The sequence below is a fragment of the Netta rufina genome (assembly GCF_964035555.1).
Source record: "Netta rufina genome assembly, chromosome: 21".
NCBI classification, from domain to species: domain Eukaryota; kingdom Metazoa; phylum Chordata; class Aves; order Anseriformes; family Anatidae; genus Netta; species Netta rufina.
The window spans coordinates 10,551,846-10,567,357 of NC_140145.1; the positions used below are offsets into that span (position 1 = coordinate 10,551,846).

Genomic DNA, 15,512 nt, shown 5'->3' on the forward strand with positions numbered 1-15,512 from the left:
CGGCCACATTTCAAATGAACGGTGCCATCAGTATTTGCCACATCGCTGCTCTTTTCTAAATGTTAAAAATGGTAGCTTTGCCCCTCTTTGTAAAACTTTTTTCTTTCTTCTCCTTTTTCCAATTGAAAACCAAAAGAAATAGAAAAGAAGAAGAACAAAAAAGAAGCAAGAGCTCAGCCAGACCAGGAACAAAACAACCCCTTTCGGCACAGACTGAAATGTTTTACTAAGGTTAAGCCCTTTGAAAATGAGCATCAGTGCCGATATTCATGGCAAGAGGAAGAAAATAACTTTAATAATGCCATGATTTAAAAAGCAAAAATTGTTATTGCTTTTAAAATTCCACAAGTGGCAGACAATAACAGCATAGCAACAGGATTCTGATTACATCGTAATAATGTGGGTCTCACAGCAAGTCCACAGCTATTACAGAGCGATTAGCCATCAGCACCTGGAGAAACTCCATTTACACTGACTGCCTCAATCTCCTCCACAAGTCATTTACAAGTATATGATCCTAATTTCTATTAAAAAAAACACACACAACATGCTGGGACTAGAAGATTATTTGGACAATTTGGATCAACCTATTTGATAGTTTAATGTGTTTTGGAATTTTTTTTTATTCCTTTCCTTTTATCCCCTCCCATAAAACGCCTGGAGCATGATCAAGCAGATGAAAAGCAGAACTAGTTTTAATTTTTATATTTGATTATTTTCTTTGCTTAAAGAGACAGGAAGCTGCTGAAGCCGAGTAGAAACAAGTCCCATTTTGGAACCCCTCCTTCCTGCAGATGTATTACCCCATCCCACAATGGGAAGTGAAGTTAGAAAAAAGCCTCTCAGTGCTTCCAGAGCCGTTTCAGGTGCCGTGGGTGCAGCAGGTCCCACTGCCTGGTGTGCTCTTCATACCAACAAGCTCTGAGTTCTTTGTACCAGTGAGGAAAAGCAAGGGAAGGCAGGCACTAGAGGGCAGAGTGGACACAGAGGCTGTCCCCAGCACAGGCTTCCTCACAAGTGACCACAGGACTAACTCTTGGTACTCGGAAGGGAACCCCATGCTTTTATGAAGGAGCAACAAAACATACCAAATCAACTCTACCTTGTGATAGAAACACCACCTGATGCATTTAAAACCTTAAAGGTCTCTTAGCCTATCACAAATTAAAAGGGAAAAAGTCCTGAGCTGATGGATTAGAACGGACCATTAAGAACAGCAAAGAGAAACAAAGCTTGTTGTGTGTTTTTTTCATGGCCTACCCTGGAGGCTTCAGATGGGTGTAGCTACATCCAGTCAAATAAGTGGTAAGATTTTAGATGGGATAAATTAAGAAAGTAACTGCTGTATTTATTTATTCACTTTGGAAAAAAGTATCTGAGGAGAATGCTGACTTTTCCCAAAGCAGAGCGAGCTGTCCTGTGCAGTTAGGTGTTCAGGAGAGAGAGAACTGAGGTGACTTACCTTGCTCTGTGTGAACTCCCTGAACATGGCTGCCAGCCCATCATCATCAACATCGCTGTCAGTTTTAATAGCAACATTAAGAATGTGAATGGGCTCCTCACGGGCGGCCTGCGATTTAAAGAAAATACCCTCCATAAATAAATTGTTAACAGCATAACAAGTAGGCATTGTCAAAAGAGGCTCCTCAAACACAACTCTAAAACATGGGTCCCATAGGAAAGGAACGACTTCAGCAGAGCTTGCTCTAAAGTCAGGAAAAATACGAGGGAACATCCTTGACCAAGCAGCCTCACGGATTCATAATTTCACAGCAGTAAGTGTTAACGTCCACGAACAGCAGCTTCAGAGGATCCAATTCTGATGGTCACATCTGACTTGGCAAACTCAAGTGTGCTTCATTTGGATGCAAAAAGAATGCAGGGTCAGGGCCTCTCTTTATGAGATGCAGTACAGGCAGGGCATAAGAGGACTTCGGCATCTCGAAAGGTAATGAAATTAGGCAAATTCAAAGTGTAAGAGCAAAACATTGTGTGTTTTCCTATCTACTATAAAATGAAATAATGTGGAAGCATCAATTACATTCAAGCTTCAAGAAATGACAAATTCAGTATTCAAGATCTTGCAGTTAACTCTGAAAAACTGAATACGAACAGGAAATTTTCCTTGGTGAGGTGAGGGGGAGGTAAAGAGACAGACATTGCGGCTGACAGTAATATTCTCAAACAAGGCTACAGTGCTTATACACATCAAGAGCAATGGGTAAGTTTTAAACTGAGCCCTGCTCTGAACACAGACGGCATTCCAGCAGAGCTTGCAGCTGCTGGGAGGCAGGACGGAGCAGTGGAGCAGCTACCTGTGTCACTAAGGACAGCACTTCTTCTGTCACCAAGGATTTAAAACCATCTGCTTCCTCTGCACCTGCTCTCCGCATCAGTGCAGAACTTGTAGGGGGTTCACTCTCTTTTTCCTCCTAAAAACAGTTCTAAGAGGCAGAGGAGTAGGAAGAATCCGAATGTAACGTGACTAGGAAGAGTGTAAGACAGAAAACACAGCAAGTCAGACTTAAAGTAAAGGCTGCAGCACACGTAGTTCAGTACAGCAAGGCACAGAGAAGGCCTGGAGACCTACTCGTGGCCTAAACTCTCAGTAACACTGCCACAGAGCCAGGAATTCTGCTGAGGTTAAAAGCAACACTCTGAATTTACATGGAGAATAAGAAATGTGGATGTAGCTTTAGAACAGAGTCAGGAAATGGCCACCTACTTTTATTCACCTGCTGTGAACAAGCAAACAAATCACATACATAAATACATAAAGCTCTTAACTCCTGCTTCCAGCACTCCAACAAGTGAAAAGTATCTAGCCTGCAGTCATTGCAGCATTCTGCACGCCGTCCATTTCCAAACTGAGATCAACCTCAAGAGAAAAAAATTACAGTACCTTGTCTTCATCATACAAGGAAGCATGGCCAGCTTCAGGGAAGGTTGGGCTCTGGGGAGGAGAGTCGCAGAAACAACTCATCACTTCATCAAAGATTCTGAAATACACCAGAGAAGTATTAGTCACAAACACACTGCTGCTGGCTCACTGCAAGCATACGGCACTAAAATCCACAAATCACACCGGTAAGGGGGGAGGGAGGGAAAAGTACTCCTTCTCTTTGCAGGACTGAAACTCAAAAGATGAGGAGGCAGTACCTCCTCCACCCCTCAAACAAAAGCAGAGCCTAGATCTTCAAACACTCGTCACATCGCCACAGATCGTATGGTTGCAGGCACTCCTGACTGCTAGGAGCTCTGCTGTTCGGTTGGTTTTGTTTTTTTGCCTACCCCTAAGAAGTTGAAAGCATAAAGGAACCATCCTCCCACATACATATGCATGACCAAAAGCCCTGGAAATCAGCATGCTTGCAAATGATCTCCAGTCAGCAGAAATTCAAGATGCTGATCCTTCCGGCTGCAAAGTGCTCTCCCAGCAGCCTGAAACTTTGAGTTATCTCATGGGGACAGACGAGGGTATCCAAACAACCACCTGACACTCCAAAAGCTTAACAAACGAGCTTGGGACCACTCCAAACCCGACTCTAGACAGTGGCAAAGGTTTTGCTTGGTTCCCTTTGGGCCCACCTAGGAAGCTGGTGACACAAAGAGCCGTCCCCCTTCCCCACGTACCTGACAAAATCTTCGAAGGTGCGGAAGGAGACCATTCCACCCATCCGCTGGCACGGCGGGGTGAAGGAGTTGTCCAGCAGCACGTCACTCACGCTGGCGACGTGGACCATCCCGTAGTGGTTGAGGTTGGAAGAGAAGGACATTCTAAACGGCAATGCAAGAAGGTGACAGTCAGTGGCAGAGGAAAAACATCTGAGCACGTTCGTTTGCTTTGGCCACTGAATTGTGGCTGCTTATCCCGTGTAGCTGTGGCATGGTTTGTCAGAGTCCCAGCACGCCAGACCTGCTGGGCTGCCTTCTCCTGCGGCCCTGCAGTGCTGGCGTGTGTCTGGTGCCATGGATGCTCTTACCTGGACGTCCTCCCAGACGTACAGGAACAGGAAAAGGTGGGAAATAATGTTACAAACCTTTGGAACAAGTGCTTCTTAAGGGAGTTTACTGATGACAGGTGAATTACGACTGCAAAGCTGAATGCATTTTTCCTCCTGTATGTGCAGATTTTGCTTTACGTGTGGAATACTGAACTAAGCAAGAAAGACTTTTGACACTTCAAAGCTTTAGTGCATCTTTACAAATTAGGTCGAAGTGCACTAAGCCATATTTGCTTATTGCTTCCACAATTTTTCTAGCCATGCTACAATTTATGCTCCTCAGATGCAGGGTGGCACACTAAAATCCTATTTTAAAAAATTTTAAAAATCCTCTCTAAAATCCTATACTTGAAGCAGGATTTTCTAGTCTCACCCTAGTACTCCTACCCTAAATAAGGTCCTATAAGGGTGTTTTCCAGTTTCCAAAGTACCGTGCTCTTCCATCTGGTTTAACATAGACTTTGAAAATACTGCAACCCTTTTATTTTGCTTAGTTTTGATGGCTAAAAGGTAGCAGCTTTTAAATATGAGCAGTTGGCCACAGAACACATCTATTTTATGGAGCAAGGCAGAGCTCCAAACCCAGTGCCCTCCAGGTAAGTCTCTTCCTCTTCTGGTACTCGTGCCTGTAGGGCTGCTACCCAAGCACTGAGACACACCACAGCTACCACACTGCTCGCACAGGACCCGTTCCTTAGCTAAGTGAGGACTGGGACAACCTGCACAAAGGCAGAGGAGGGCACGAAGTGAGAGTGGCTTCCTTCTCTTTACAGCAGGAGCACAGCTCCCTGCCACGGTCAGCTGGGAGAGGGCAAGGTCCTGGGCGGATTGAAGTATCGCCGACCTCTCCTACACTTCAGTGGCTCTGGCAGTAAACACCTGCTGTGAAATAGTTTGTGCTGTTCTGGGTATTTTTATTTGTTTTCCTTACAGACCCACAACAACGTGGTCTAGATGAGCAGAGGCAGCTCCTCACGCAGCCTGCACAAGGCGAGCTGCAGCTAACCGGGCACCCTTCCTCTACCTACCGGAGCTGAGTTTTGCCTTCTCTGTAGTAAGGGGCAATAACTATTTCTAATTTCTGAACTGGGCTCTCCAGACTCATCTGAATTCACGGAGGGGCCTACTTCAAAAGCTCCCTGCAGCACGGTGAGACTTCCAGGCTTGCTGTGAGAGGAGAGCCGAGCTGGCTCACGGCAGCACCGTGCGGCACAGAGCTGCTCCTGCCCTTGCTGCCTGCTCCCCAGGGCGCAGGAAGATGCCACCAAAGTCAGCCTTCAGCCTCAGCTGGTGCCACAGTAGGCAGAAGGTAACGGGAAGGCATCAGGGCACTGATTCGGCACAGCACCTGCTTGATTTACAGCTCCTGAAGACACAAGGTGCTCATCCGCTGTGCTGAGCTCGTGCTGGTTGTGGCACTGCGGTCAGCCCAGACCCAGCACCAAACTTCTGTTTGGACTGCTGACACTGCTTTTCCTGCCTTTATTAAGTCTTTTTTCCTTTCATATAGAGCAAAACATTGTGACATGGCCCTCAGTATACTGTTAGCAGTCTAAAGTATCATCGGTGTGATTAATGGCTCTCCGTGGTTAAAGTCACTCCGTGTTTTCGTAATTTATCTCTGATTAAGACCCATGAGACTTTCAAGCCCATTTTTACTATTTTACCCTAAATAGGCTTGTAAGCTGTAATAAATAATAGGTATTCATGTTTTGAAAGAGAAACATTTTTCAGGACATGCCTTGGTGTACATTTCTTACAACTAATACAAAAAATATCACAGAACAGTAACTAAACAGAAAGACAGCAGACATTTTTCATGTATTATTTAAAACAAGAAATACTTTCCAACTGAGACATGGGAGGAAAAATTAGCATCCAAAACACAACAAAACATGCTGTCAGCTGTTTGAGATGTAGATTCATCTATGGCATGAGAGAGGTGAGACAGCCTCGACAAATTCTAAGCTAGTTGCAAGAAACCAGAGCAGCAACAGGTATGCTACCAGCTAGAAGCAAACCCCTCTTTCACTGAGACACCCTACCAGAGGGTCAGCAGCTGGGAATCCACTTCCAAACAGGAGAGACCCAAAAAAGAGCTGTGTATCGTACTGCAGGTGAACCGAGTCACCTGGCAAATTTAATTGGAAAGATTGCTGCATGCAAAGCTGCTTTTAAAGGGTAAAGGAAAGCTGAAAACATGTTTTAAACAAAGGGAGAGGAAAAGGGAAGGAAAAAGGAGTTATGTTTGAGAGCTTCCCAAGTGAAGAGAAGGGTACTAAAACAAAACATGTTAAAACAGTAAGTATTAGGCTATTTGTTCTAGTCTTTCTTTTCAAATTTTAAAAGATGACGAGTACCATACCTGTTTAGCGTGGGGATGTTCCCTCTGTAATCAAACAACCACAGTTAGTTACAGATTGGTTAGTGAAAGCCATCATCAAGAACTATCATCGAGCTGATACACAGCCCAGCAACAAGTTTACAGTTTACTGAACCCAAATTTGTCATCAACCAGCAGGTATTCGGCAGGACTCCCTGTCACTGACCCTGAGAAGGCACCCACCACCTGACCTCGCCTGCCACGGGGAGAAGCACAGGCCATGCAGGTGACATGCAGATAATACATACCAGGAACTGGGTTTGCAAGGCACCTGCACCTCTACAGCATCTCTTTGGTTGCACCACCTTCCAGCCCTGTGCGTACACCACGCGAGCTCCCCAAGCAGGACCAGGCGGGGAGCGTGGCCCCCCTGGCAGAAGAGCAGCGCAGATGCAAGAGGTGACAGCCGTCCGTGGGAACACCAGGTCCAGAAAACGAAGCCAAATCCTCATTGCCAAACCACCACATCAAGCAGCAGCCCCCACGCTGGCCCCCACAACAACGCGGTACCAAAGCAAACGCACACAGACACACCACGTGGCGCTTGGCATTCTCAGCGTCCGAGGCCTTGAGCACCAGAAAGAACAAGCAGAACCTGAGGCTAACTTTAGGAAAAATTTCACGTTCCTTTTTTTGAGGTCAGTCCAAACCCCTTCAGATGATTGCATGAAGACGGGGGCTGAGCGATGCACACAGGGAAGGAGGTGAGGGGCACAACAGCACGAGGACGGCGCAGGCTGGCCATGCTGGCTACACTCACAGCAGCACGAGGTAGCACGTCACTCCATGCAAGATGCAGGAATTGCTGCGATCTGGCATTCAAATTAGTAAAAATTAAACTGAAAAAAACACACGTGCACACGGGAGGCTTGTGCAGAGATTAGCAAACACGAAGGGATTGAAAGCAAAGCTTCAGGGGGCTTGTAACTGGACATGGGTCCTGCCCTGCAGAAACCTGTGAGAGAACAAACCTCCCACCCTCTGAACACCCCTAAAAAAGGCAGAACCCTCAAGTTACTGGGCATGAAGTCCTAGTGTGCAGTGACCAGTGTATTTCCACGGTCACGGTCCTAAATACACTGCCTGTATCACAACCTGGTCTTGTCACGGGAGAGTTGTGTTCACTGTGGGGTTGTGTGTTTGGTGCATTGCTCACGGGGGAACAAGTTCCCATGATTTCCTTAAGCCATACAGGAGAAAGCACAAACTGGGCTGAAAACTTACCTATTTGATGGTAAATAAAAAAATTATTTAGTTTCATTTGGAGCTGGGGGGAGAGACACTGTGCTGAGGAGCCTATTGTTAAGACTGAAAGGGACAGGGCCTCAGGGGAGGAGATTTATTTATTTATTATCCTGGTAAAGGGTGGGAAAGCTGCATGTGATCTACTCCAGCTGGAAAAAATAGTCTGGAGAGGACTGGCAGCTCCTACACCTGGTGCAGCAGTCCCTGGAATGCTTTCAGAAAAGCTAAAAAAAAAAAAAAAAAGAAAAAAAAAACAGCATTTTTGTCTCAAAATGAATGCCCTGCAGCCTTGCTCGAGAAACTGCTCTCGAACCACTCAGGATAGAGGTGAAGAGGTTCTGGTGAGAATTGCAGTGATGAAAAGAGGCGAGGCAGGGGCAGAGGTGTGGGCAGGATGCAGAGCAGTGCCCTGGCTGGGTCACCCCGGATCCGCAACCTCCTCGGCCCCCGGAGCTGGGTGTCTCCTGCCACCGAGATGTGCTAGGAGGCAAGGGGCTGATGCAAGCACAGCCCACGGTGAAGCCCCAGCAGCGCTCCCACCCCCAGCACACGCAGCTGATGGCAGGACCAGAAGCCTTTCCAGCACCCCAGCCCCAATCCTGCTCCCTTCTCTTCTTTACAAAGGCCCTCGTGCAGCAGGGAAGCTGAGCTCACTGGGAACGCGCTCCGCACCGCATGCTCCAGGTTGCAGCCACTCTGCCCAGGCAAACAAACAAAAGCCCCCTCGGCTCCTTCCCGCCCCTCCTGCTTGAACCCACAGCCGTTTCCCCTGGCCACCCCCCGCTTTTTTTCCCCTTAACCAAGGGAGCTCCCCTCTGGACGTGGCAGCGCATGCAAAGCACCGCGGGCGCAGCGAGCTGTGGCCGAGCGCAGCGCAGGGCAGGGCTTTGAAATCAGGCAGCAAAGCAGAACCAGCAGAGGTCGGCTGAATAACCCACTTGTAGTTATTACCAGCGGTACCACAGGAGAAAGAGCAATTCCACTGGCTGTGACCAGTGGCGTTCCTCTTATGTTCCTTCATTTCTGTAGAAGAATCTAAACAGAAGGCTGCGAAACGTGCCTCGAACCATTCATTTTGATTGGGTTTTTCCTCTCCCTCTTTCTTTCCTTATTCTTCTGCTCCCTCTGTGATTCAGCCAAGCTGAATCCGCTCCTGAAGTCCAATTTGCATAAAATTATCATCGTTCCATTCAGTTTGCTGCCCCTTCCACAGCCCCTTCTTTGCTCTGCTGGAAGATTTTGCCCTTTCCGAAGCAGACAAGCCAAGGGAGCTGCAGCACATTACTGCTGCCTGCTGTCTAATTAACATCAAACCCTCAGCACGAGCTGCGGGGATTTACAGGTGGCCTGGAATCATTTTCCCCTCCTCCCTCTGATATCAGCCTCCCGCAACAAGGAGGGGACCTGGGGCTACCTACTGACAGGCTTCCAGTTGTGTGCTCGGGTCTCCGGGCTCCTGCAGCCAGAGCCCGAAGCAGGGCGGCTGCTTCGGTGCTGGGAAGCCCACGAGTGCTGCAGGAAGCTCTCGTAGCATCTCTCTTAGTCCACAGGAAATTATTTCATTTGGTCAGAAATCCCAATTTTCTATCGTTATAGCAACCTAACGAGGAAGGCACCTACAAGCACTGCTCTAAGCGCAATCAAGTTCTGGTTTCTGGTTATTCTGTAAAAAGCACTGTTTGGAAACAGCAGAATGAAATTTGGCGTTCAGCCTTCAAAATGGTTTCAAGCTGAAGGCTAAGGCAGAGGCTGACAAAAAGGAACAACCAAAGTACTCCATAGATGATAAAACATCAAGAGACAGCCAGGGAGAAGTCATGCACCACTCTTAAGCCTTGAAATCAGCAACAGCAAAGTCCAGGTAGGGTGTCAACAAACATCCACAAGCACAGAAAGAGGAGGTATCGGGCAAAAACAAGCACGAGATAGTTGAGACATTTGAACTGAGACCCTTGGAAATGCCAGGCAGCTACTGACTAGACCTAAATTCCACCCTCGGACGCATCAAGGACAGCAGAAGGCAGTCCCAAGAAGGAATTCAGCCCGGACAAACCTAAGGCACTTGCCCACATGCCCCTGTTTGCTGAGCCGTCTGCATTCCCAGCTCCAAATTCGGGGTAACTGGACAACCTGTCTATCAAGTTGTGAAAGTAAAACTTGCTTTAAAGCTAAGTAAGCCAATTATCAAATTTTAAAGGCTTTGGTGGCTTGGAGCGTATCCAGAGAGAACCTGCGCTGCTAAAACTTCCCTTCACCTCCACCTCCCAGGGATATGTCCTGGTTTGAGGTGCCCCGGACATCCCAGGGCCAGATGTGGCATCAGGGGACAAAGCACAGCACGGGCTCAGTGCACAGAGGGATCGGGAAGGCAAGGGTAAGGCATCGGAGTGAACAAAAGAGCCTGGGCTGCTCTTCAGTTCCATTTGGGGCTGAACACAGGCGGGAGGCAGAGCCCTCTGTTATCGTTGCCATCCCCCAAAATAGACACATCCAGCATTTTTATGTCACCCTTGTCAGCAATTGCCTCAGCGTGTGACAGAGCGGCGTGCATTGCTGGAACAAATCTTCCTGAGCTCTTCCCTCCTGGTCCCCCAGCACAGCTGCTGCTAGGGAAGGGAAGATCAAGAGAGCAGCTGCGCAGCCTGGCCGGGGGAAGGCAGCGAGCTGGAGAAAAGGGGATGCTTCAGGAGGAGCAGTGCAGCAGCACGATGCTGCAGCAGGCTCCAAAAACTACCCACAGTGGACAATGTCCCAGTTCAATTTAAACCTTACAGCCTCAGCCATAAGAAAGGCTGTTTGAAAGCAGGAGAGTAGGATTATTAGAAAAAAAAAAAAAAAACTTCTGTTGAAAACGCTCTGTAATTCCCTCTCCCTCTTCTTCGAGCAGACACACAATGTTTCTTTGAACAGGAGATTTTAAGCTAAGAATAGGCGAGCGCTGTTTCATGCGCCCAACACCTCCGAAAGGCCTTTCAGCATCCATCACATGGCCTGCCATTCTCACAAAGGGAGCTGAACTCTCCAAACACCAGTCAATATTCCCCCGGCTTCCCATCTCAGCAGGGCAGGCAGAACAAGAGGGAGGCGAAGAACATCTCAGAGCAGGGCTCGATTCTTTCTCCCATTTTTTCTCACCAGGACTCCAGGCAACAGAAGGAGGCCATCCCAACGAGGTTATCCCACTGCAAGGGGCTCCACATGTCAGCGTTTGTTTGCAGCAGGGCTGGCAGAGCGTGGCAGATACCTGCAGCTTCTCAGTGCAGCGTCTGGTGATCAGCATCCCGCAGACACCCCTCTGTCACCTCCTCTGGGTCGGGTTGCTGTGACAGCCTCTGCTTGGAGAGGGCTGGGAAACTCCACTGACTGCCAGAGGCACCAGATGGTTACCCTGCGCTCCTCATCGGGTTGCACTGGGCAATAAGGGCTGATGGGTTTGATCTATAAAGCTGTCTGTGGTTTCAATTATAAGTTCTTCTCCCTATGCCTTACCCTTGCGATCAAGATCAGTGGGGATTCTTACAACAGGGTGTTTTCTATTAATTTAAACAAATAATTCCCAAATGGGTTTCTGCCCACAAATCCCACCAGGAGCGGGTTGCATTTCCATGATTTTGTTATTTAGATTTAGCAGTTTTTCTTTCCTCTCTGCTTCCATGTAAAGCTTTACTGTGGGTAGTTGATGGCCATCATTCAGTGGTCAAAACCACAAAGTCTGAGTGCCTGGTGCGACTAGTCGGATCAGAAGTAGTGACTGGGACTGTTTCCGTTACAATTAAGTGAAGCCACACATCAGGGTTAAACACCAATGACATTGAATTTAAATATCCCACAATTACAAAAACCCTATCAGTTTGCAATTCTCTCTCCATGAATATTTGCTCCGGTAAAATTCAGACTCCCGAGCATTCACAGAAATCAGACAAAAAAGGGAACCGGGCTCAAAAATATCTGATCAAGTGCTGAGAAACGTGCTGCATCACACAACACCAGCTCCAAAACAGGATGCTCTCTCTGGGTTCTGCGGTGCCCATTTCTGGTTCACCAGGATCCAGCCCTGCAGAACCTCCAGGGACATTTTACACGGTTAGCTGGGATATTTTGGCTTTGGGATTTGCCCTTAGAGTGCGTTTTTAGCTTTTCAGGCTAAGAGTTCATGCTACAGAAGATACAGAAAAACATACGATGGACTTTCGATAGAACATCATCGAAAACAACAAAGAAGACTCAAGCAAGACAATGTCAGAGTTTTGAGGTTTCAGTGCTCTGTGTCCTGGGATTAACGTGTGGACTGCCTGCACAGGGAGCTTAAATCTGCACACTCGGTGCTAATTTGATTCCCTTGGTATCCTGCTATCTGTTGTGCTTTAGCTCCCAGCCACACAATAGCTGCACAAGGAGGTACACACTGCAAACAGCTGCATTAAGCAACAGGAGTGAAATTCATCACCAGCAGATCGAGGTGCAACTCCAAGGAACCAAACCTGCCTATGCAAGCAGCGAATTTGTCCCCAACGTCTGCTTGCCTTTGCACAAGGACTGCAATGCATTTTCATTCAACCATCAGCACCGCCGATGGTTGAGAAGCAGAACTGAGCTTCAGGACGTTACTACAGCCAATTCAGCATAAAGGGGAGAGGAGATTTCAGGACAAAGAAGCTGTTCCCCAAGCAGGTAACAGTTCTCATCTTCCAGCTGACCTTGTCCAATTAAGCTTGTGCACAGTAACAGAGCAGTGGTCAGCACTGGCAGGCCAAACAACCCGCAAGCAACAGAGGTGACTGAGACTAGCAAAGAGAGGAAACGGAGAAAGAATGGGAAGGAGAGAGATTATTATAAAGGGGCACTAAAAATAGTATGCAATTATTTACAAATATTCTAGAGATGCAGAAAACAGATGAGACCAAATGCATGTCCCATTTGTATCATGAGTGTTTTGTGCTGCTTGTTGAGGACAGTCATTCATTTCTAGCAAACCAGATTCTGAAAACCATTTCATAAAATGTACTGATGGATTCTCAATGAAGCGAGACTGGACCCCATTGCCCAGCCCCACCAAAAATAAAATAAGGAAAAAGATGCTTGGAAACAAAGGAGGAAAATAGCACGGAACCATGCTGCCAACCCAGCACAGACCAACAGTGGCACCTGGCGGCCACGGCCACTCGCTGCGCCGCTGGGCTCCAGCAGTCCCCTGCCTGGGACAAAAATCGTCTGGAACAAAACATCCTCCTGGAGTCCCACTGGAAATGAAGAACCACCGGGACCGACTAACCTGACAGATGCTAAAAAAGTTCTGAAAATCAAGGGGTTTTTAAATGCTCTTTGCACACGCTAGGAGATGCAACCCGTCTATAAGGGGGCAGGGAACAGCTGATGGTTTTGGTTGCAACTTTGAGATTCAGTAATCATGAGAAATGCATTCTGAAAAATACTGACTGAAAACCAAAGTATGCCAGCTCTTACATCTCTGTATAATACACATTTGCATGTATATCTTAGTCTCTTCTGTCAAACGAACAAAGGCTGCCAGTCCTTATTACACTATGAAAAAAATTCACATTATCCAGTAAAGCCAGGTTTGAAAGTAGAGCCAATCACAAACAGTTACAAAGAACTGGCAGGGGAGCACTGCAGAAAGAGGACAGAGATTGTTTGACTGTTCTTTATTAAAATTCCTACTACTGATTACTCTGTGTGGAATCTCATCGTTCAGAAAGCTCGGGATTCAGCTAGAACTGAAGTTACAGAGTAAAGTTACTACACAAGCTTAACTGAAAACTGGAACACATGAGAACTGTGCTATATTTAAATGAATCCAAATTGCTGGAACTACTACCCACAGCTCCTGTGGCTTTAAATAATTTAAGAGAAGGAGGTGGGTAATGTAGGGTTTTATCCTAACCAATTTGTGCTTATTTGAAGCACCAGGAACTAACCATTTCTCTACCAATTCTATTCCAAGTTTTCTCCACCAAGATAGCACGTAGTTCCTTATAAACCTCTGATCCCAAAGGCACCTGAATATGTGATCTGACCTGTTTGGATGGGAGGTAGGTAGCATGAACTGGAACTCCACCACACAAGTGTTATCCTTCAGCTGGCGGTGCTGGACGCTGTTTAATTCGTAGGCAATGTATGCCCTTCGAACATACACCTGGTTAAAGAGAAACCCAGTCAGCTTAACCATGCTACGGAGGCACAGAGGAAGAAGACAAGTGACACAGCAGGAGAGCTCTTGAAAATATTACAAACAATACAGATACCTCCAAATGAGTATCTAGATAGAAATCTAATCCAGCCAGAATAAGTCAAGTATTGTTATTTGAGAAAGGCCAGGCTGGCAGCATACAACCATCACCACAAGGCACCGGGTGGGCCGACCATATTCTCTGACAGCAGCTTCACCTTCAATCCTTTCAACCATGTAAATCTTCTTCAAGCAGAGAAGATAATTTGTATCTGAAACTTCAGCCAATTATGAATGTTAATGCTGTTAAATGCCAAACTCCAGCTATGCCAGATTCCACACAACCTACAGCTCCCAATCTTGCAAGGTGACACCAATACATAAAATAAAATAAAATAAAATAAAATAAAATAAAATAAAATAAAATAAAATAAAATAAAATAAAATAAAATAAAATATGTTTATTTTTTCAGTGGGAAAAAACTCACCTCTAAAGCTGCCATTCTTACCACCTGGTTACTGTGGTAGAAAAAGTTGGGTAGCACATCGAAGATGGATGTTTCTGACAAAATGAGTTTCTAGAAGAGATTACATAAAGCAGTGTTAGAAGACAGCTCCCCATCTTGCAAATAGGATCAGGCTAAAAAGCAAAAAGGAAAAGCAAAAACAAAAAAATAAGATGAAGTCTGTCTAGTTCTGATCACCTTGCTTTTCCTGTTGCTCAGCAAGGATTAGGACCTTTTAACATGAAATCCTGGCTAGGTGCAGCATAAAGCCTGCTGTCCAAGCTCTCTGCTTGTTTATTACAACAGAAGCTACTTCACGTGGTCCCACTACTTTAAGTCAGCCTATTCACTGGCTGCAAAACATTCACCAATTCAATATACATCACAATTAAGTCTTTGGTTACCCAGAGAAAAACACAACTTGTGACCCCAGCTCTCCCGAACTCCTGACTAACAACCTTAAATAAAACCACTTGTAGAAACCAGCACTAGCAGTAAGCAGGGTAAATGTGGGACAGGAAAAGAGTTTGGTAACTCTTCAGGGGACATCCTCATAACCCACGAATGCCGTGGCGTGGCATGTCAGGTCACAGAGAGCTCTGGTAGCCAGGGTTTGATCCTCTTCACGGGATTTAGTGTCGCAATGGAAACAAAAATGAGGGGGAAGCTGGAAACTAGACTGACAGAATGTAAAGCCATGAGGACGTGGGGACTACAGGTGGGATTTTACTGCAGAAACAGTAAGCTCCCTGAGGAGGAAGCAGGGAACCAGGAAGAGTGTGGCAGATACCTGCAGGTTCTCAATGCAGAACTGGTGTCCATACATGTCAATAGCAGACAGGAAGATGGACTCCACCTGGTTGTGACGCAGCTCGTAGGACGGCAAGTGGGAAGCAATGAGAACCTGGTAAACAGCAAACACAAAGCGTGTCAGCAAAAGGAGCTCTGCTGCACCATTGGCAGGAGGCTGTACCTCCAAGGCAGCAATAGCCCACTCCATCCCAGAAGAGGTGACTGGCTTCTCCTGTGAATTCTGTGGCACCTGGGTGATGCTGCAAACTCTCTCCCCTCCCCAGCCTCATTTGTGTATCTGCTCGGTTTGTATTATTGGCAATTCCCCATGGAGAAAAGGAACAGCTTCAATCAAGTTCCATCAGTGCATGTGATTTAGCACTGCAGAGCTGCTA

General features: G+C 46.7%; 1 protein-coding gene across 1 annotated transcript in view; it reads right to left on the minus strand.

Moving 5' to 3' along the window:
• ACACA (acetyl-CoA carboxylase alpha) overlaps positions 1–15,512 on the minus strand; it is a 117,781-nt gene that overhangs the window by 62,112 nt on the left and 40,157 nt on the right. Inside the window, 7 exon segments of the mRNA XM_084299665.1 lie at positions 1,463–1,570; positions 2,903–2,999; positions 3,634–3,777; positions 6,370–6,393; positions 13,668–13,786; positions 14,308–14,397; positions 15,116–15,229. Coding sequence (XP_084155791.1) covers positions 1,463–1,570; positions 2,903–2,999; positions 3,634–3,777; positions 6,370–6,393; positions 13,668–13,786; positions 14,308–14,397; positions 15,116–15,229 — 696 coding nt within the window.